The following is a 21625-nucleotide window of genomic DNA, read 5'->3' as shown; positions in this document are numbered from 1 at the left end:
AATAAGGTGTAAGCAACACTATTCTAATCGTTAAAATGACAACACTGGTATTCTTTTGACATGTTTTTCTTTTGAGTACCATTACTTTTATTACGGCATTAATTTTTAGCAAATTTAACTGAAAAAATTAATGACTGCATAACTTGTAAGTGAAATAGTTAACGATTTTTACGAACGGTCGATTGTAAGAGAAAATGGCATCTTTGACACGTCTGCTTGAGAGGAATTTACGTAATTCCAGCACAGCTGCAGGTAAACGGCTATACAGTCGGACACAAGAGGAACCAGCAGCTGGTACCAAGCATGAATTTAACGACGAAGGTTAGAATCGTTAAGAATTTTGAAAAGTAAAATATAAATAAAAATTACTCTTTTTTCACTTAAGAATTTCGTGTACTCAACTTGCGTGCTGCTAAGCAAACAGATCAACAGAAACGTCGTGTATTCAAAAAAGAAGCAGCACTGCCGCCTCGTCATCTCAAAATGGCAACGGATCAGGATTGGACTGCTGTGTGGCCGGGTCCACGTACATTTCAACCAAGTAGTGTGCCGCTGCCTTTGCGTCAAGGTTACACAGAAAAGGGTGCAGCACCTCCATCTAAATTCGCCAATGCCGAGCTTATGAAAATTCCAAATTTTCTACATTTAACACCACCGGCCATTCGTCAACAATGTGAAGCTTTGAAAAAATTTTGTACACCATGGCCTAAAGGTTTAGAGTCCGCGGAAAAATGGGAAAAACATTTTCCTATCAAAGTTAAAAGTACAGATTACTGTCATGCTCTACCCACCATACGCAATCCAGATGCTCGACGTGTAACACTGAATATTAAGTTGTCAGATTTGAAATTTGATGCACATGCAAAGGATAAATTTTTACGTTTAGTTGGTGATCGTTACAACCCGAACACCGGTATACTAACAATTGTGGCGGATAGATGTCCTTTGAGGAAACAAAACTATGATTATGCAATGTATTTGTTAACTGCTTGCTATCACGAATCATTTGTTACTGAACCATGGGAAAATAACAAATCGGAAGCCGATATGGAATATTATAGTTTTGAACGAAATAAGTCAAAACAAACGGCAGAGGCAATAATAAATTGGGGTATACCTACTGACGCAGCGAAATTGAAAGTCAGTCAAGATTTTGCACAAACCGTAGAGCTGCTTATAAATGAAGGTGAAAATGAATACAATTTGGGAAGATATAAAGAAGAGGTATTAAAGTTGCTAAGTGTAAGAAACGAATAATTGTTAAAATTTCGTATTAATAAAATTATATGAAATGTTGCAAAAAATTCATAAAATAGCGTTTACTGGTTTTAGAATAAAATTATTTATTTGTAAACCCTAAACAGGATATATAAAGTTTGTCAAAATGTTTGTAACACCTAAAAGGGAGCGTGAAGCGTGAAGAGCTAAGTTTTAGCCATGAGCGTTTGTCTTTCTTTCTGTGTGTGTATATTCGTGACCTAGTCCCTCAGTTTTTGAGTTGACGAAGTGAAATTTTGCACCCCTCTTTTTCTTCCCTATAAGCTACTCATTTGTTGGATCCGCTGATATTGGACCAATAAAGGATATAGCTGCATTACAAAATGAACGATCGGAATCAAATCCTTGCATGGAAGACTTTTGGATTTGTCGAAATATCTTCACGAAATTTGAAGTGGATTAATATTCAAGGCAACGGTACAATCTCCGAAGAAATTGTCCAGATCGGACCACTTTAGCATAGAGTTGCAATACAAACTGGACGATGAAAATCAAGACAAAATTCAAAATATTGTAGTTTCGGTGCAGCTGGATTTGCCGTTTTGTGTTTATGTTCAAATTAATTGCTAACGAATAGGAAAATTAAACTTCTTCAAATTTTTTATTGATTATTAATTCTTCAAATAATAAAAATAAACATCATTAATTCTATAAATTGGATAATGAGGAAATATCTTTAAGCAAATTTTCTGTGCTTTCATTTACGAAATTTCGCCATTCTTGGCCTGTTATATAGTTAGAAGTTTGGAGAAGTTTCTCAATTTTATGCTTAGCATCATTTTCAATTTCTTCCGATAAATTTATATTACTTAATATACGTAAAAGATCGTCAATATTTTGTTTAAAACTGTAAAAAATTGTTATTAGAAAAATTATTTTCATAAAAAATTTCATTTATAAAAATTTTACCATTGAAATTGCTGGTGTTTTCGCTGATAAGCTTCATATTGCCAACCGAGTTGACGAGAGAGTCGTTCAGCGTTGACTTCCAGTTCCCACAGTGATTTTCGCTCGCGTTCTATTTCATTTATCATACTTTCGCCAATATCGCAAATTTTTTCAATATATGCATTAGCTGAATTCGAACCGATACTTGTCTCAATCTGGTCTAAGTGTATATTTAAATTTTTATTATAAGAGGCAATCATATCCGCAGACTCTGTAATATAAAGATGACATTGGAGTATAACCCTTATCTTAGTGAATTTTCTAAACGAAAATATACAATTTTATAAGATAGTCTAGAAAGATATTCTATTATAAAATACCTTGTAAAAGTGCTTTCGGTGTTGGTGCGGTAAAACTTCCGTTTCTTTGTATGGGACTATTCACGTTAACTTGGCTATTTTCTTCTACCACGGCTTTGGTTGTTGTTGTTGCAGTAATCCTTGAGCTGGTTTTTGAGAGATTTAGCGGAGCATTCGTTGAAGCTGCTAAATTTACTACAAATTTTCGCTTATGTATAAAACTATCTTGCTGTGTGATTACCGACGTTCCGGTGTTGGTGACTTGGCATTTGGTAAGGCTGGTGGTTTTTCGAAAATTTTGCAACGGTAATTGTGGTGTTAAGAACACATGCTGCTGACGTTGTAAAGGCAGTTCCAAGGTTTGTGTCACTGATAATTCTCTATTGTTATTTGAAATTGTGGATTGCTCACTGTCACTATCGTTTTCAGATCGCGAACAATATATGATACTTTTTTTCGACTCCAATTTATTTGCATAATCCATTAGAACTGGTGATTTTGATTTAGTAGACAGTGCCAAGTTAGTGCCAGCCTGTTGTGTAGCTTTTTGTGTTAAATCATTATTCGATTGACGTTCAGGCGATAGACACATATCAGAGATATCCAATAGAGTGGAAAAAGTCGGAAAATCACTAAACTCGTCATAGTCGCATACGTTATTAATGCCAATTTGGCTCACATCCTGACGGCAGTCCTGAATGTCATCAACCTGCTCTTCTACGTTCAATTCGGCATCAATTGCTGGCACAGGCAAATTGTTGCAGATTTCAATCTCTTTTACTGCATCATTAGTGGAAGCTTTTTCGAGCGTTTGCACGACTGCTTTGGATATTTCATACTCATTTCTTACAGTATTTCCTATTGGCAGAGCCTTTTCTACGTTGAGTGTCTCTGTGTCATATAATTTTCTTTTACAACCGACAGCATCGTTTAAACTTTGCTTTGTTGTCGAGCACACATCTATATCCGTTGAATAAACAGTTAGATTTTTATTGGTGAATTCTGCTTCTTCCGGTTGTTGAACTTTTGATTGGGTTATCTTCAAATTTTTCGCTGCATCAAATGGATCCTTATGAAAAAATACACATTATACACAAGCCTAAATTTATGAATTTTATATATGTATATACATATATACATATATTAATGATTTCCACAGAAACTAAATCACCATACTGCAATTAAATTAATATTTACACTAGTTTATAGTCATTTTGCCACTGTGATAAAAAAAATAGTCGGGTTTAAGTAAGCGGAACGGACTCGGATTTTTAATCGGCCAAGGACTGTCAACTCAGCACCATGCCTTGAAAATACTTCACGAATGTTTTCTGTCGCTACAACAACAAAAAAGTGGCAAAAATAGCTGTACGCACTGAAAAATTTTTGAACTCAAATTCTTGCACATCGGTCGTAAATTTTTCCCACAGATTTGTTGAGTCGTGTTATTGAACAAAAACTAGATTTCGATCGCTCAGTTCGTATGGCAGCTATATGCTATAGGGGTTCCCTTATGGGTAGATGAGAAGCTTTTTTGGGAGAAAAGGACGCGTACAAAATTTCAGATCGATATCTCATAAACTAAGGGACTAAAAATATCATGCTGATAATTTTTATATATACTTTATAGGATCTCCGACGTTTCCTTTTGGATTTTACTAACTTCGTGACAAACTTAATATACCAGGATCTGGATATAATCAAACCAAGTTAAATTTGAACAGTTCTCAGCGTTAAGAATTAAACAAAAAAGTTAAATATAAAGAGATTTCGAAGCTTAGAAAAAGGAGTTCTGCAATATGCTGCGAATTTGGCCTTCTTACATATTTCGGGGTGAAAATATGTTAGGTCGTATACGTGTACTGAGACATCCAGAAATAAGGAAAGGTAACTCTTTTAAGTTTATTCAAATACACAAAAAGTAATATAGATTATTTTAAACAAATTTGTATGTTTTTGCAAATGTATATAGAACTTGTCTTATTTTCGTTGAGTTTTTATACATACCAACGTTTTCTCTGCACCGGGTTTGATGGACCTAACAACGAGTTGACCCTTTGTTTTAATAGTACGCGGCAATGAATTTCTTGGTTTGGTTCTTGGTCGTTTTACTTCATTGTTAGTATTTTCATCGTCAAACGGATTACGCCGAATTCTAAAGTTACGATATGATTGTCCTGGCTCGGCATCGCTTACGGTGAGATCTTCATAAACATTCGTATTTAATTCGTAATTGGATAACTGTTCTACTGTTGTCGAATTTGGTAAATGTTCGTTTAAATTAGTACTAACTTCTTCAGCGAAGTGACTGGTACATGTGTTTGCAACAATTTTTGTAAGTTCTTGGTTCGAGTATAACATGGGCTTAACTTCATTAATTTTTTTCATCTTATTTATAGAAGTATTAGAACTTTTTTGCCTTGCATTTCTGCAATAAGAGTAATTAATTAGAAAAACAAAAAAAAAAACGAAACAGTAAATCAAATAATATCCATGCTTAATACAAACCTGGCATTTCGTGGGCGTGAAACTCGTTTAGTTTTGTTGGGAACATAATCAGCGTCGGAGTTATAAATCTGAGTTTTAAAGAAACGTTTTCGCGATGGTTTGGCATTTTCATTTAAAGGGTTTGTAGATATTTGTGAAGAAGTTAGTGATTCTGAAGTGGATGTTGAGTAGTTAACTATTTTTCTATGAGTACTACGACTACGTGTGTTTTTTGACAGGTCGTCTTCAAATTCCTTTTGCAAGTTTAGTAAATGTGGCAACTGAAAGTTTAGATTTTCCGTGGATTTTGCTGTTTTATCCTTTGTATTGCTGACTATGCGTTTTTCATTAGTTTTCTCGTTATTACTTTTAGGTATTCCAATTAAAATCTCATAGCTTTTTTGAAACTGTTTTGAAGTTTTTTTCTTGTTTGACGTTTCGCTTCTAGTGTCTAAAAGATTAAGAAAATATTGGAATATTTGTTGCATTTTTCTTACTTAATCCGGATTTACTGTTATTAACTGATATTTGTTCATTTCTACCTGTAATTCCTTCTTCAGGTGAAATATTTTCCTTGTTCTCTAAGCTCCGATAATCATTCCTGCCTTTGTTTGTTTTGCTGCCAACCGTCTTTTCGGTATTTTGAGAACTTGAAAGTGGTGTGGATATATTAATTGGTTTAGCAAATGATGAAATTTTGTTGGGCAGATTCGGCAGAGGGGATTCATTAAAGTATTTCAAAATAAATTCATTTTCCAATAAACGCATAGCTTCATCTCTTGGTATAATGATTTTAGCTGTTGTAATTTGACTTACATCGGGTAAATCACTAGTTTCCTTAAAAATTTGTACTGGCGCTTGAAAATGCACGGTGAGTGTTAAGTTATTGCTGATTATTGTATATGGAACAAAGATTAAACGTAAATAAATAAAATGTTTAATTTATAAATCGGTTAAAGCATGAACATACAGCGACAACTTAGTTATTTTTAGACTCGCAGAACAGTTTGTATATATTGCTTTGGTATTTGTTTGACAACGCCCATTAAACGAGAGGGTGCGTGGACAGTAATTAAAGTCTATCCAAAAATTTTCTACATTCTACGAAAAATTAATTATTGAAATGTAATTATGCTGCTGATATAAGTAACTTACCAATGGCTTGAAAAAATTTATATTTTCTCCGAACTTGAATGATTTGCAACGAAATGAATAAACTAGAATATTTTTTGCCAAATGCATGTTATAAGTGTTCAAAAGATCCCTAGCCGTCTAAAAATATTTAATTTGTATTTAATAAAAAATTATTGGAATTATCTTATTGTTTTGAAATTACTAAACGCGAATACTTAAAAATCATGAATTCATTATTAAATAAACATTTCATATTACGTTTTCAAATTTCGCAGTATGGAAATTGGCAACAGCTATAGCAGCAGTTAATTTATTTTTTAAAACTGATTTGTCTGCGCAACGAATACTATTGAGTTCATTTTGCAGTCGCTTTGGATCTACACATTTTAATAACATTGCTAATAAACGCAATGCCAACAATTGTGTGTTAAAATCGCCAACAAATCCAATAGGAAACCAAACGCAAGCTCTGTAAATCGCATAAACGAATTATTAACTTCGAGTAGCCACAAACATATACATACATAACACCCGTTTCGAATGTAGCCAAGTTTTCGAGAACTCCCGGTCGTAGGTTAAGTAATAACTCATGTATCATTTCCAATAATTGGTAGTGATAAGAGATTATAGCCTTTGTTTTGTACTGCAAACAACCAATAATATATGTGATTGCTGGAGGCACTACTTTTTCAAATTGTCTGCGAATTCCATCATGTTGATTTGTAAGGTTGGACTGAATTTTCTAAAAGTATAAAATTGTGACATATGTCTTCTTCTAAATAAAAATATGAATTTTCTCTGTATATTTATTTACCAAAAATAGTTTAGTCCATCTTATAACCAGCTCATAAGCTTCCGACTGCTTATATTGCAGTGCCTCCTCCAACATACGAAATCCCAATAGCATATCATAAAATAACTTAGATTTCTAGAAAAATAAGTAATTTTGGCATCTATTAAAAGAAATGATTGTTTTCAAGGTCAAGAATACCAATTTTTTCCTTGCAATTAACATTTCGATTTTCTCCACTGCTTCCGTTAAGTCCGCAAAACTGGGCGGCATTTCTGAGAAAATTCCGTCTCTCGATGTCATTTCTGTTTTGTTTAATTATTTAAAAATAAATCAAAATAATTGCTGGATATTTTAAATATTTTTCAGCTGTTGCTATATTTTTATTTATTTATTATTCAGCTGAATTTTATTTTAACAGTTGAAATAGGAAACTTAGAGGCAAAGGAAATGACAAATAAAATTATTATTTTACCAAATATGGGAAGCACTTGCATGTTTTGAAATATTTATTGATTTGGTAACACAGATTAACGTTGCTACCGTTCACACCATTGAAATCATGAGATAGTTGAAGAAAAGTATATAATTTGCCATTGCTATGGTATTCATAGAAATAAAGATAAGTGTATGGGCATTAAATTGGAAATTGTTTTAATAATCCAGTGATCGAACTCAAGAGGGAGTTACAATGTGGACGATTTATCCAGAAATCCTTTACAATAATTATTGTGCTACTGGGAACATTTTTTCGTGATACCACTGTAAATTTTAGCTGTGTAGGTGGCCGTCAAATATTTCGTACGTCAAATTCCATATGTTTTTTATTTAATACAATTAAAAAAACGCGCAAATTCAAATCTAGAATTACCTAAACAAAGTGTTATGATTTCAGTTATTTATTAGTATTTTAATAACAAAAAATCTATTTACCAGCAATATTTAATTTACACTGTTGACATTAATGTCCAAAAACGCACGAAAAGTTAAATGGGGCTCTCCTGAATTAACAACTAAACGAAAATGTCTGAATACAAATTTTAAAAACAATGTACATCAAACCGAAAATCTTTTTGTGTCAGATGAGGAGGAGGACAGCTTCTTCACAGTTTCGAAACTAAATTCTGCGAAAAATTATAAAGACGTTTCTAATGTACTTGAAAACGAGAGCAATTCGGTTTTACAGACCCTGGAAAATGATACTAGCTTGTTTTGCGCGCAGCTGACAATGGACATTAATCGGGAATCAACACTACTTGCAGTGCAGAGGAATAGTAGTTTCCAAAACAATGACTTCAAAGAAGACACATTTTTGTCAAAGTCTGTATTGGATAAGGTCATGTCCAATTGTAAAGAAAGTATGCAACCTGAAAATGAAACATGTCGCTTATTTTCCAATACAACCACCGATAATTTAACCGTTTCCGCGGTGGAAAATTTGCTTAATGAAACTCCGCTTGAGCTTTTCGGTAGCCCTAATGAGCATTCAGGTACAAATGAACCACCGGTGAGAAATGCTACCTTAATAAACACAGATAATAGTAACAACTTTCATGTAGATGATAGCATATTTAATACGATTAATTTGCATAGCGAACATATTGATGAAAGTCAAAGACAGTTAAAGATAGATGATACATTTTTTGCAAATATTAAAATTGAAGATTTGACGAAAGATGAAGAAAATGAAGTCTTCACTGATTTGATGGTTGATACCGAAAGTGTACAAAATTCCCAAAGATTTTTAAATGACGTTGCAATATTCAAGGTGCCACATGCACTACCGCCAATTAAACGCAAAATAAATACTGAAGAAACAACAAATACTATTATTCCTGCAAGCCAATACATGGTAAACAATGATTTCGCAAATGCGACTGTTCTGACGAATCTTTCACGCCTGGACTGGGACTCCCAAGTATTCTCTGATAAACTTGAAAATAATTTTCCTAATAAAGGAGATTTTTTTGGATTACCGGACAGAGTGAAACAAATGATATTCGCACATAAGGGTATACAAAACTTATATGGTTAGTAATTTTTGTTTTCCATATTACAAAATTATGTGAATAATAAACTAATTACATATTAAAGAATGGCAAGAAGAATGCTTAAATTTACCAGCCATTCATATGCGCAAAAACCTAATATACGCTTTGCCAACAAGTGGTGGTAAAACACTAGTTGCTGAAATATTAATGCTACGAGAGGTCTTATGCCGCGAAAAGGATGTGCTATTCATATTACCCTACGTATCCATAGTACAAGAAAAGGTTGAGCACGAATACGTAATTTATATATTATTGACATGAAAATAATTAAATATTTCGATTTAGGTCAGTGCAATGTCCCCATTTGCTATAGCCATGAACTTTATTGTGGATGAGTATACCGCCGGCAAGGGAAAATGTCCACCAATGAAACGGAAAAAACGTAAATGTATATTTATAGCGTCTATTGAAAAGGGTGCCGTTTTGATGGACAGTTTAATCGAGGCACAGCGCGCTGATGAAATTGGTTTGGTAGTGGTCGACGAATTGCATCTAATAGGGGAAAAAGGACGAGGAGCGACATTAGAGGCTCTGCTTACCAAAATTATGTTTATAGATGGTAAGTACTTTTCCAATATGTTTTATAATTGCAGGCGTATTTATATACATATATGGTTTTATTCGCTACAGTTAATATACAAATTGTTGGAATGAGTGCAACAATTGGAAATTTAACCGAGGTTTCCACCTTCTTAAAAGCAGATGTATATACACGAAGTTTTCGGCCTGTGGAATTAAGAGAATATATAAAATGTGGCAATGATATATTGGCGATAAACTCAGCAGGCAAAACGTTGGAAGAAGTATTTGTTTACAATCGAAGCGTTGATTATAAAGTAAGCTAGCATTAGATATTTATAGAGAACATGTGATTGTAATTTCACTATTATTTTTCAATATTTAGTATAGTGAATCTATGGCACGTTGTGATCCAGATCACTTGGCTGGATTGGTGGCAGAATGTGCACCCGAACATTGCGTGCTTATATTCTGTCCGTCGCGTAAAAACTGTGAAAATGTTGCTTTGCTGTTGAGCCGTATTTTACCAAAGTATTTTATTTATTTAAAAATAAATATAATTTCTAACACATTTCAATTTATGTAGAAAGTTTTTGCAACACCGCAAACGTGAAAAGCAGGATCTTATGGATGCACTGGATAAGGTGTGTGGCGTGCTTGGTGATGTTTTAGCTAAGACTATACCTTATGGCATAGCCTATCATCACTCCGGTCTGATAATGGATGAAAGGAAATTCATAGAGACTGCCTATCGTTTTGGCGTCTTAAGTGTCATCTGTTGCACCTCGACTTTGGCGGCTGGTGTTAATCTGCCCGCAAAACGTGTTATAATACGTGCACCTTATGTGGGAGCAGAGTTTATGACACTCTGTCGCTATAAACAAATGGTCGGACGCGCTGGCCGCGCCGGCATGGGCGAAGCTGGTGAAAGTTTTCTAATCGCAACTAGCCGTGACAATGTACGTGTTGGCGAAATGTTATTTTCACCAATGGATAAGGCCATCACATCTTTGGACTATGAAAACTGTATTGGATTGCAAGTATGTGCAAATTTTATTTATTAATTAGAAAAATTGATATTTTACTTATATAAAAATCGACATTCGTACAGAGCTTGGTGTTGAGTGCGATCGGTTTGGAAATTGCCGCCTGTCGTTCGGATTTGTATCGTCTAGTAGGCAGCACTTTGCTAGCTGTACAAGCGTCTCAACTACAACTTTCCACCGAACAAATGGTGCTCCAACTAATACGTGAAATGTTCAAGCATAAAGTTTTGGAATTATGCTCACCGGCGGCAGCTTTGCAACGTAATACATCGAACATACTTACCACACAGGATATAAAAAATCCAGCCAACCGTACATCACAAGAGCATCGTCGGCTTTTCATTAGTAAATCTACACGGTTCCAGCTGACAAATATTGGTCGTGCGGCCTTTAAAGCCGGCATTGACTACCAACGGACCTATGCCATACATGCCGAGTTAAAATTAGCACAAAAACAATTAATACTAACTAACTATGCGCACTTGTTGTATCTCGTTGTGAGTTTTAATTCAAATACAAAAGGTGATGAATTATTCCAAACCGACACTAATATCCTTTATCGCGCATATATGTTATTGGATGAAACCACACAATCACTCTGCCATCTACTCGGTTTCACCGAAGCGATTGCTGTTAAAATGGCAAAAACCTTATCGGTTCAAGGACCGTTAGAAGTGAAATTAAATCGCCTTTATAAGGTGTTGATTTTGGTGGATATTTTAAATCTTACACCTATACATGTAGTAGCGTCCCGTTATAACGTGGAACGTGGCATGTTGCAAACGCTAATTAATCAGTCAGCCGCTGGCGCCAGTGCAATAGTGCGTTTATGTGAACAATTGGACGACTTTTGGTGTTATAAAGCACTTTTCGAACGTATCCTCGTGAAATTAGATCGTTGTGGCACAATGGAGCTGGAACCGTTGCTTGATTTGCCAGCCGTTAAAATAGTGAGCAAATGAAATCGTTGAGTAAGCAATTATATTTTATCTGTTATTATTTTCAGAATCGTGCGAAACAACTTTATAATGCGGGTTTCAAGACCGTCGAAGATATAGCCAAATGCAAACCTATTGACTTAGTAAGATCAGTGGAGCACATGCCAATGAAAATAGCCAAAGAAATTATCTCCGCAGCTAAGGTAAGCAAAATTCCATTTCTGATTTTTTTTAATAGGAAGATACGAAGCAACTCTGAAGCAAGGTGTTGCTCGAAGTATGGCAGACTTAACTTGCAAACATGGTTAAATCGTTGAAATGTATAAATATACGTAGTTTTCGAGCCCTAGGTAGGAAATGTAAATACTATTTTTTTTTTACTTTCGTAAAACAGCGTCGATATTTTTTAAAACAAAAAAAGAATAATTATAATAGTACGAAGAAACTCATTGATAAAGAAGAGAATATAACACAAATTTACGAACGATCTGTGTTACGGAAGTGGGAGAGAGTGGCGATTTCCAGAAAGACTACATGTCCACTGAAAAACAGTTAAATGGCAAAGTTTTAGGTAATAAAAATATTTAAAACCTTTGTGGTACTCTTTTCTTACATAACCTCGAAACTATTATGTGAAAATTTATACATTATAAGTTTTTGGTCTGTTGACTCGGCACCATTCCTAGATATTACTTTATGTATGTTTTCTGCCTCTACAACAACAACAACAAATATCTGGAAGATTTTTTCAAAAAGTGAAAAATAAATTGTCCGTATATTTCGTCTGCTTATTTTGACTTCTTAAAAACAGCAAAATACTTTTGCCTTAAAGTCTCTTTGTTCTTTTTTCTTTTGCTTTGAGGAGCTTCTCATTTATTGAACTTTCGTTTTTTAAGCCTATATCTCGTGATCTTACATTGTTTTATTTATGTTTTTATTTTGTAGATTATATTAATGAAGAAATTGGACTATCTGGAGGAGGAAGCTGAAGCTTTGAAAGTCTGTCTACAATAGCAACACTAAACGTAAGCAAATGAGACAGGCATTACTCTTATAATATATTACTTTATTTTAATTTCACTTCCACTTTGTTTCATATTTAATACACAAAGTATGCATATTTACCCAAAATTTAGAAAATACCCTATCATTACTATTACTATAACAATGTAATTTTCGAAATTGTCAACATAAAATTATCATTTTGAAACAATTTAGTTACATTATCTCTCACTATAAAATATTACGCCATTCTTTTTTTTAACAATTGTATTGCATTCAACTCAGTACAAAATAATTTACAAAGCATAAGTAAAATATTTAGCGAATTAGGGGCACAAACTAAACGAAAACACTAGGAAAACAGACATTTTGTATATGTTTAGTATAATAATGTGTGTACGCAATAATTAAAATAAAAACAAAATAAAACAGAAATAAAAAGAGAACTCATTTAATTATGTTTGTATGTATTTTATGTGACAAAACTTTATAGAATTCTGTCTTTGCTATCACGAAAATTGAGTATTTAATTATTTATAAAATTTTTAGCTTAGTTTACGCATACAGTCAACTAAAACCTATTACCGCACACATACATATGTATGTATGTATATTTTATATTTTTGATGCTCCAATCAGCCACGCCGCATGTTTTCAGCATCATATTACATCCTGTGGGTAACGAACTGCCGTTATGCGCTGCCTTCAATTTTGCTCACCAAAGTGTTGATATTCAGCTATTCGCGGAGTAAAGTCTTTTTTTTATTGCATTCCAAGGTATAAACGAAGCGTGTAAACATTTTCATACAAAGATTTTTGTTATCAAGTCGTTGGGCGTGTGCTGTGAGTTTTGTGTGCGTGGTGCTGTTTAGTGTGGCTGTCATTAAATACACTTATATACATTTCTAGAGAGACCTTAAAGTGGAATGAATAGCAAAATTCTCATTATTGCATAAATATTTTTGTATTTTTCGAAACGGAAACTGATTTCAATATATTTTTGCTATGAGCGAAGTGAGAAAAAGCAGCGATACTGCATATTGCAGTTATGAGTGAAGATGAGCGAAAATATGAGCGCAAAATAATTATTATTTGAAGCCTTATTTTTGCCATAAACAAGTAAAGAAAGCTTAGAGTTGCATAATGCAAAGTAAAGATGTTTAGTAGTTGTTTTTGTAAAATTGAAAGAAAAGGTACATATTTAAGTTATAGATAATAATTTTTGTTTTTTTTTAAATCAACAGGCAAGTTAATTATGTCAAATTGCTTGTACCAACAAGCAATTGATAATAACGGCATATTGCGTACACAACAAAGTCGCATTTTAATAATTTTGCATTGCTTTAAGCCAATTTGACATAAGTATAGAGAGCCTGGCTTGCTTCATATATGGTGGAGAAGAGCACCTAATGGATATATGAGAGTGAAATGCGAAATCATGCAGATTTCAAATTAGTACTGAATAAATAATTTTTGAAAGCATGCAAAATGATTTGCAATTCTTATGAATGCTCTGAAGACATACATTACTTATATACATACAAAAACACATACATACATACGCATGTATGCAAACATGTATGTTTCGTATGCATTAAGGATAGGTACATAGCATTTATGTATGTGATTATGGATAAATTGGCCATGATGAATACATAATTGCGCTTGTTGCTAACCTTTAGTATTCCAAATCATCATAGAAATGTTGGGCTATTCTCATGCCGACGCCTCTGTAGTCCGTTCGGCTGGAGGAATACGGCTGTGGCGCTGCAATGACCGCGCGCCTTCGGATATCTGTTGATGAGAAATACGAATCGTCACTATTGTAGTCGTTATAGGCACTTTGATGTTGTTGTTGTTGTTGTGGTAATTGTTGTCTAGTTTGTTGTTGCTGTTGTTGTTGTTGTTGTTGTTGTGCATGCAAATGTTCGGTCTGATGATGAATCTGAGTTTGTAATGATTTGGAATTTGTTTGTGGTTCGAAATGGGTTTGTGGTGGTTGACTAAGCGATGGAGTGATTTGTGATTTAGTTTGATAACCATTTAGTTGTTGATGTTTATGTTGTTGGTATTGTTGTTGTTGTTGTGGTGGTGGTGGTTGCTGATATTGATTATTGTTATTGTTATTGTGATAGAGTGTGGGTGATTTATTGTTATTGACAAATGTACCGACGCCCGTCTCCGATGCGTATGCATGCTCAAAAGCGCCATTGTGAATCGTCGGATGATTGCTGTGATGCGGCGAAAGCGGTTTAAGCGTCGGATTGAGTGCGTCATTCAACGTGACGTCATAGTCGGTTTCGTAGAGCTCATCTAATGTGATTTTAGGTTGAGGCTCTGGTCGCGCCTGTGATGCCGGCAATGCGCTACGCGGTGGCAATGTGGTGCGATGAGTTTGCGCTATATGGAGCTCTCTATCTCGTTCACGTTCACGTTCCCGTTCCCGTTCGCGTTCGTATCCGTTTGAGTCATATAAGTGAGAATTACTTAGCGTGGACCCTGAAGCACTACCCGAGTCTCGCAATATCGGTGCACCATGTTCGAGTAGACGCACACCCGATATTGTAGAACCCATATCGATGGGACTAGTGTCCGTTGTGTGCGAGCTGAGTGGCTTCAGAGCCACACCAACTGGTTGTAGGCCACGTGGCAGGTATGGACTACCACCGCGCGATGGTAAAAATGGACGCTTAACAACACGTACCGTTGCAGTGCGTCCCGAGGGTGAGTAACCGGAACCTTTGCTCAATGTAGCAGGTGCTGATGGTTCGTCCTCCTCCTCCTCTTCCAATTCACCATCAGATGCGGCATCTTCGATTGGTGCCGCTGTTGTCGTACTTGTTGTTGATTGCCGCAAACGTGCATTACTACCAACACGAGCGCGATTTACACTTACACGATTACGTTGCTGTGGTTCAGGTTCAGGTTCGTCCTCATAAACATCTTCTTCTTCGATAGGACGTCGCGGTTTTTTAGTACCTTTGCGTGCGGCTGCCTTTGGTCTTAAACGATGCGCCGGCCGCAGTGGTCGCTCTTCGTAGTCATCGTCGACAAAGTCGACATCTTCAGCACCACGACCAACGGCGGGTCCAAAAGAACTGCGATTTCTCGTGCTATAAGGACGTTTCCGGCTGGTAGTATGACTGTCGACAGGTTCATCAGATGCGCCAACGGCACTCTCATAGTATTCTTCATCTGCAGTGGAAACGTGTTTTTTCTCTGTTGTAGGTCGACGAATCGTTGTACGTGAAGGCTTCTTTATTAAAGGTGTATCATTGTGATTACGTCTCTTCGAAGTGGGTGATTCTACCTCTTCATCTAATTTGCTGTTTACAACGCGTCTACGTGGTGGAACACGTTGTGGACGTACATCGTCGTAGACTTCGTCCTCATAGTAGTCATCTTCGCTTGGATGTGTAGCTTCGGGACTGGGTGTCGTTCCAGTTTTCTGTATAGGATATTGGAACTTTTTCTTCTCATTCAACGGCACAGGACGCGCTATGCGTGGAGGTGCTCGTGGTCGTGCATAAACAGAACTACTACTCGCCTTCGGTGTGATAAATTCTTCCAATGGCTTGGGTGTCGTTTTTACTTTAGGTGGCGCTTCTTCTTCGGCAGCCTCCTCCTGATCGGGTGCATTGGCTGGTCGCTTTTCGAAATCATCCAAGTCATCGCCGTTTGTTGCCGATGTGCGCTTCTCATTACTTCTACGTCGTCCATTTAAACGACGCGGTGGTGGATCTACCGCATCAACTGGATCTGCTGATGGCGTAATGCGCGATTTATCCTTCCGTACCGACTGCGCACGGTCGTCACTTAAACTGCGGCGCTCGTCGCCACCTAAACGACCGCCGACTGTCGTAGACTTACGACCAACAATCTTTCGTCGATCTGACGCTTTGTTTCGTGTATTGGGTCTATCATATTTGCGACGATCAGTATCGTAATCCTCTTCTAATTCCTCTTCATCCCGAAAACGATCCCGCGAATTATGACGCCTTCAGAGAGTGAAAAAGCTCGATTACGGCATGTGTTCAACAATTAAATTATACACTTCTTACCTTGGTTTATCGTCGCTGTAGTCGTCTTCATAATCTGCCACTGGTTTCCGCTGGCGTGGTCGTGGCTTGCGTCGACGATTCAAACGTTCCTCATAATAATCATCTTCATACACTGCCGCCGGTTCTTCCTCCTCATCATAGTAATAATCATCCACCGGTCGACGATTCACCGGACGTCTTAACGGCCGCAAAGGTCTTACCAGTCGTCTACGTGGTGTTGGCGGTGGCGCCTCCGTACTGCTTGTTGTCGTCGTTTTCGGCGTTGTTGCCATGTAGAGATCATCATTTCTGTGATGAAATGACAGCTATTATAGATATATAACTTATTTAGAGTTTAATTTAGATACCTATTCCAATAATTCTTCGAACCTTCACAATCGACATCAGACACAAAGTGACAAATAAAGGTTCGCTGATCGAACGCTGTAAAATTGGCGCAGAGAAAATCATGTCTGATACCATAAACACAGTGGTGATATACCTGGAATAGAAGAAACGCGTTAGAGGAATATAGACATATAGATCTGATTGCTATATACAGAACAAAGGAATCCATCAATTTTTGAGAAAAAGTTAGAAAGATAAGGTTTTGTATTAAAAAAAATTCTGTCGGTTTTGTGATTGCTTGAGTCAGTATTGTTAGAGCTCGCGTTAAGGATAAGTACAAGTGAACAGAGCAACAACATTTATCTATTTCTAAAGAAAATGTCTCTCTTTAAAATCAAAAGTCACCATGAAAAGAGACTGTCGCTATGTCTGCATTTGGTAACCCCCCAAAACTAATACGGATGTGTAAGCTGACGTTGAGCAACACCAAAAGCTCCGTAAGGATCAGGAAGGACCTCTCCGAGCTGTTCGATACCAAGCGAGGTTGAGACAAGAAGACTCCCTATCGTGTGACTTCTTTAATCTATTGCTGGCTCCCAGTGTTGACAGTCATAACTTCGAAGTCGTAGGTAATTTCGTCTATCTTGGAACCAGTATTAAGACCAACAACAATGTCAGCCTTGAAATCCGACACAGATTAACTCTTGCAAACAGGTGCTACTTCGGACTGAGTAGGTTATTAAGAAATAAAGTCCTCTCTCGACAAACAAAAACCAAACTCTATAAGTCACTCATCATCCCCGTCCTGCTATATGGTGCAGAGCCATGGACGATGACAAGATCTGATGAGTCGATGTTACGATTTTTCAAGAGAAAGGTTCTGTGAAAGATTTAGGGTCCTTTGCTCATTGCCAACGGCGAATACTGCATTCGATGGAACAATGAGCTGTACGAGACATATGACGATATTGACATACTTAATTCTGTGTCGACCGAGTGGATAAAAACACTCCGGCTTTGAGAGTATTCGACGCGGAGGAAGACCTCCACTCCGTAGGAAAGACCAGGTGGAGAAGGACCAGGCTATCTTTGAAATATGCAATTGGCGCTAAACAGCGAAAAAGAAGAGCGACTGGGGCGCTGTTGTAAACTCCGCTATAACCGCGTTAGCGGTATCTACGCCAATAAAAAAAGAAAAATGCAGATGGTTGCTGGTGATAGAAAATAAGTCATGGTCGAATCGCGGAGAGCTGTCGCAAACGGTGGCCAAGCCAAAATTGATAGTCAAGAAAACTTCGCTACGAATTTGGTGGAATTGCCAGAGCGACCAACTTCGATTATTTTGAGAGAAATTGTGTTCCATCATGACACCGTTAGGAATACACATCGATCGTGACTCGCCAGATCCTCCGATAGCATCTCCCAAAGATTCTAATGCATCCGGATCTGGCAGCAAGTGACTAATACGGATCGGATTTCTATGAAAGTGGAATTATGAAATTCCCTTCAATCTATTAGAAATCCAAATAATGGTCTACGAAAACATATTGTTTGCAGCTGAACGCAAAATAGTTAATCGATAACTATTTAATGGATTCGGCTCTTTGTGTTCCCTTTTTTCTGCTCACTTTTCGGAGAACCTGTGCATAAATCGATTTGTAGAAGAAATTAAAAGCCAATAACAGAGACTGACCAAAAGATCAAGTAACTGGTATAAATCAAAAAGTGAGGAGAGACATGTATAGTGGTATAGTAGTATACAAGGTATCCACTCACACTCTTATATTAAATTCTATTTGATTACTTTCCTTCCTTATAGACATTTTTTGGACAAGAGAGCAGAGCTCAATTAAAGGGAGCAAAGAAGTGGCGAATCGAATTCGGTTTCTAATTATTATTGACCAAATATCAGCGAATTCGAAAATAATATTATATAATGATAATGCCAAGGTGAAAACTCTGCATAGTCTGACTCAAATTTGATAAGATATTGCAAGTTCAGTGTTAAAATCAGGAAAAAATGGACAACCTGTCGTTGTTATTATTAAAAATGAAATATATTCGGATTAGCAAAATACCTAATTAAAAACAACAATCAAGCATGAAAGGTAGCAAACTAAAAAAAAAAAAACAGTGTGAACATATACACAAATTTTGAGGTCAAGATCAACACGCTAGCTTGTTTCGGACATAGTCAGTAGCGGGTTAGCAACTGCCGAAACGACAGCAGACAAATTTGTACTTTTATTATTTACTAAGTTTATGTGAACACATAACAACAGTTAAGTATAGACTGATATATTTGCACAGACTTGTGTTTGCTTTATTGCTTAAGCGCCAGACCGCTGGTGGTAAGTTCGAGAAATTTTCAAAATCACGCGTGAAATTAATAGACATTCCCAAGTGCGATTTCAGCAAACCAACACTGTTAAGCGCCACAGTCATACTGTTTTCAGTTGGAGATAATTTCGTTTTTAAATGAAATTGATACTTTTTTGCCTGGAGCTTGCCGGCTTATTAGGCAATGAAATTACTGTGTTGATGAAAATTAAAAGAGATTTGGTCATTACCTCAATGAATTAACGTTTAATGTCAATGCTTTCGTTGTTTTGTTGCAATATGTATATGTAAATCTTTCACACGTAAAGTTAATGGGTCAAGGTCATCAGCAATCGCTCATTTGATAACTTTTCCATACATAGTTGTATAAATATCTTTCACACACATACATACAGACAGTTGTAAATTACTTACAATTATGCTGTGCAATATCGTTGAGCTTACCTGACACTTATGTTCAATGGAAGCGTAGAATCCGTCATGCAGACCATCGCATTTGAAGTGAATATCGTCCTCTGGCGGCACAGTGGAGAAGAATGGATAGCTCGACAGATTGTAACTGTGAATTTAGTATACAGAAAATGTTATTGAACTTAGTAGAAATATCAATGCGTGCGAAACTTACCCACGCAATTCGCGTGGTAAATTTGGATCCCAGATATAATCGATTTGTGGTATGCCAGTTAGCTTGGAGTTTTTCGTTGGACCCGACGCCGAAGTATCAGACTGAAATTTGAATTAAAAGCTAAGTAAAAATAGATATTTTATATTTCTTAAACATAAGAATAATAAAAAGAAGCGCATATTTTAAATATGGAATGTATACCTTGGTAAAGAAGGCAATGGCCTAAGATGCAAAGTCGAGTTAAACTTAAATTTATGTTAAAAACAATTTTAAAATTAAAAGGTAACATCAATTATTATTATTTAAAAAAAACATGATTTGAGCCAGGGTTGTAAGTTTTTTAATTAAAAAATTTTGGAATAAAAATTAAATTAATTTTAAATTTAAATTAAAAATTTAATTTTTATTATAAAAAATTAAAATTAACAAAAAATTAATTAAAATTTAAAAATTTTAAATGTAATTTAGTTTTTTTTAAATAATTTATATTTAAAAAATTTTAAATTTAGTGTTTTTTTTTAATAATTAAAATTTAAAAATTTTTAAATAATAAAAATTAAGTTTTTAATTTTTTTTTAATTTCTAATTTAAATTAATTTTAAATTTAAAATTAATTTTTTTTATTCCAAAATTTTTTAATTTAAAATTTGCAACCCTAGCTTAAACCATGTTTTTTTAATAATAATTGATATTATCTTTTAGTTTTAAAATTGCTTTTAACATAAATTTAAGTTTAACTAATTAAATTTAAAATTTTAAAATTAAGTTTTTGTTAATTTTAATTTCTAATTTTCATTTTAAATTAAATTTTTAATTTTTATTTTGAATTATATAAATTTAATAATTAATTTTAAATCCAAATTGTTTGGTATGATTGAATGTGAAAGTGCGTCAACCACTGCAGAGTATTGAAGATGTTGGCTTTATGCGAGCCTCTAGTTCTAGTTCAAAATTGTAGAAAATGAAGTACGCAAGCACGAAAAAATATAAAATTCACATTTATTTTAATTTTTAATTATAAACGTGGATAGTTATTTTATTTTTCAATCCAGTATTTGGATTTAAAAGTTTATTTTTATGTTTTCAACCCGGTATTTGGTAATAAAAATTTCGAAAATTATTTTTAATTAAAAACTTCATGATTGCAAAATAAACTTAAATTAATTTAAATGTTAACTCCACTAATTTTTAATGTATTATTTTCAGTCCTGTTTTAAGCTAACATATGAAATGAAAGAAGTTATCAGTGAATATTTATATTACTTGCCGATTACAAAAGACTTAAGCCACAAACTTGGGCCAGAATAAAATATGTAAAGGGTTTTTTAGATTTTTTATTTTTCTACAAATTATAAAAAAAAAATTAATTACTACAAACGTAGGCCAATAGAAATTGTTTGATGCTTAAACTCAGCACTCTTCAGAATCTTCTTCCTGGAAACGACTATCGCCAACAGTGAAATTTATGAGATATTTTGTTTAATGTAAAGTTTAAAAGTGAAAACGATGTATATATTTTTATTGGAAGAAATACTAGGGGTGATGTGTGATATTAGTTTTCTTTTAAAGTCTGTCTACAGAGTCGCTTAGCAAATTTCTCCGAATTGGTTGAAATTTTCACTGCACCTTCTAAATTATTCGTGCAAGGCATAATATTTTTCATAATTAAAGATACAAAAAAATGCTTAAATTGCATTGTTTAAGTTCTCTTTTTCTTGTTTTGGAATATTCTCATTTTATCTATATTCTTCTAGAAACTTAAGGGATCTCCAACATATTT

The 21625-nt window shown here is 35.0% G+C and overlaps 4 protein-coding genes across 5 annotated transcripts in view; 2 read left to right on the top strand and 2 right to left on the bottom strand.

Moving 5' to 3' along the window:
* Positions 1 to 16: 16 nt before the first annotated feature.
* Positions 17 to 1313, top strand: LOC126761314 (28S ribosomal protein S35, mitochondrial). Its single transcript, XM_050477369.1, has 2 exons — positions 17 to 321; positions 386 to 1313. The coding sequence occupies exons 1-2, from the start codon at positions 195 to 197 to the stop codon at positions 1255 to 1257; spliced, it is 999 nt and encodes a 332-aa protein (XP_050333326.1). The 5' UTR covers positions 17 to 194; the 3' UTR covers positions 1258 to 1313.
* Positions 1314 to 1585: 272 nt separating this feature from the next.
* Positions 1586 to 7293, bottom strand: LOC126761334 (uncharacterized). The gene is made up of 12 exons (XM_050477399.1): positions 7138 to 7293; positions 6961 to 7074; positions 6671 to 6888; positions 6405 to 6615; positions 6168 to 6284; positions 5983 to 6113; positions 5555 to 5901; positions 5034 to 5463; positions 4533 to 4953; positions 2547 to 3594; positions 2188 to 2437; positions 1586 to 2125 (listed from the first exon to the last, which is right to left on the bottom strand). The coding sequence occupies exons 1-12, from the start codon at positions 7237 to 7239 to the stop codon at positions 1927 to 1929; spliced, it is 3588 nt and encodes a 1195-aa protein (XP_050333356.1). The 5' UTR covers positions 7240 to 7293; the 3' UTR covers positions 1586 to 1926.
* Positions 7294 to 7769: 476 nt separating this feature from the next.
* LOC126761299 (helicase POLQ-like) lies at positions 7770 to 12947 on the top strand. Its single transcript, XM_050477351.1, has 9 exons — positions 7770 to 8966; positions 9031 to 9209; positions 9273 to 9546; positions 9618 to 9823; positions 9892 to 10037; positions 10093 to 10546; positions 10618 to 11502; positions 11559 to 11693; positions 12436 to 12947. Exons 1-9 carry the CDS (start codon positions 7901 to 7903, stop codon positions 12502 to 12504), a joined length of 3414 nt encoding a protein of 1137 aa, XP_050333308.1. The 5' UTR covers positions 7770 to 7900; the 3' UTR covers positions 12505 to 12947.
* LOC126761300 (uncharacterized) overlaps positions 12943 to 21625 on the bottom strand; it is a 28379-nt gene continuing 19696 nt past the window's right edge. For both annotated transcript variants that reach the window (XM_050477352.1, XM_050477353.1), the window contains exons 5-10: positions 19846 to 19946; positions 19665 to 19779; positions 16901 to 17034; positions 16554 to 16841; positions 14169 to 16490; positions 12943 to 13407 (exon numbers count right to left, since the gene is read on the bottom strand). In XM_050477352.1, coding sequence (XP_050333309.1) covers positions 14171 to 16490; positions 16554 to 16841; positions 16901 to 17034; positions 19665 to 19779; positions 19846 to 19946 — 2958 coding nt within the window. In that variant the 3' untranslated portion in view covers positions 12943 to 13407; positions 14169 to 14170. The remainder of the gene's footprint in view (positions 13408 to 14168; positions 16491 to 16553; positions 16842 to 16900; positions 17035 to 19664; positions 19780 to 19845; positions 19947 to 21625) is intronic.

Source organism: Bactrocera neohumeralis, chromosome 6, assembly GCF_024586455.1.
Source record: "Bactrocera neohumeralis isolate Rockhampton chromosome 6, APGP_CSIRO_Bneo_wtdbg2-racon-allhic-juicebox.fasta_v2, whole genome shotgun sequence".
NCBI lineage: Eukaryota > Metazoa > Arthropoda > Insecta > Diptera > Tephritidae > Bactrocera > Bactrocera neohumeralis.
This window is presented reverse-complemented; position numbering and strand designations above follow the sequence as displayed.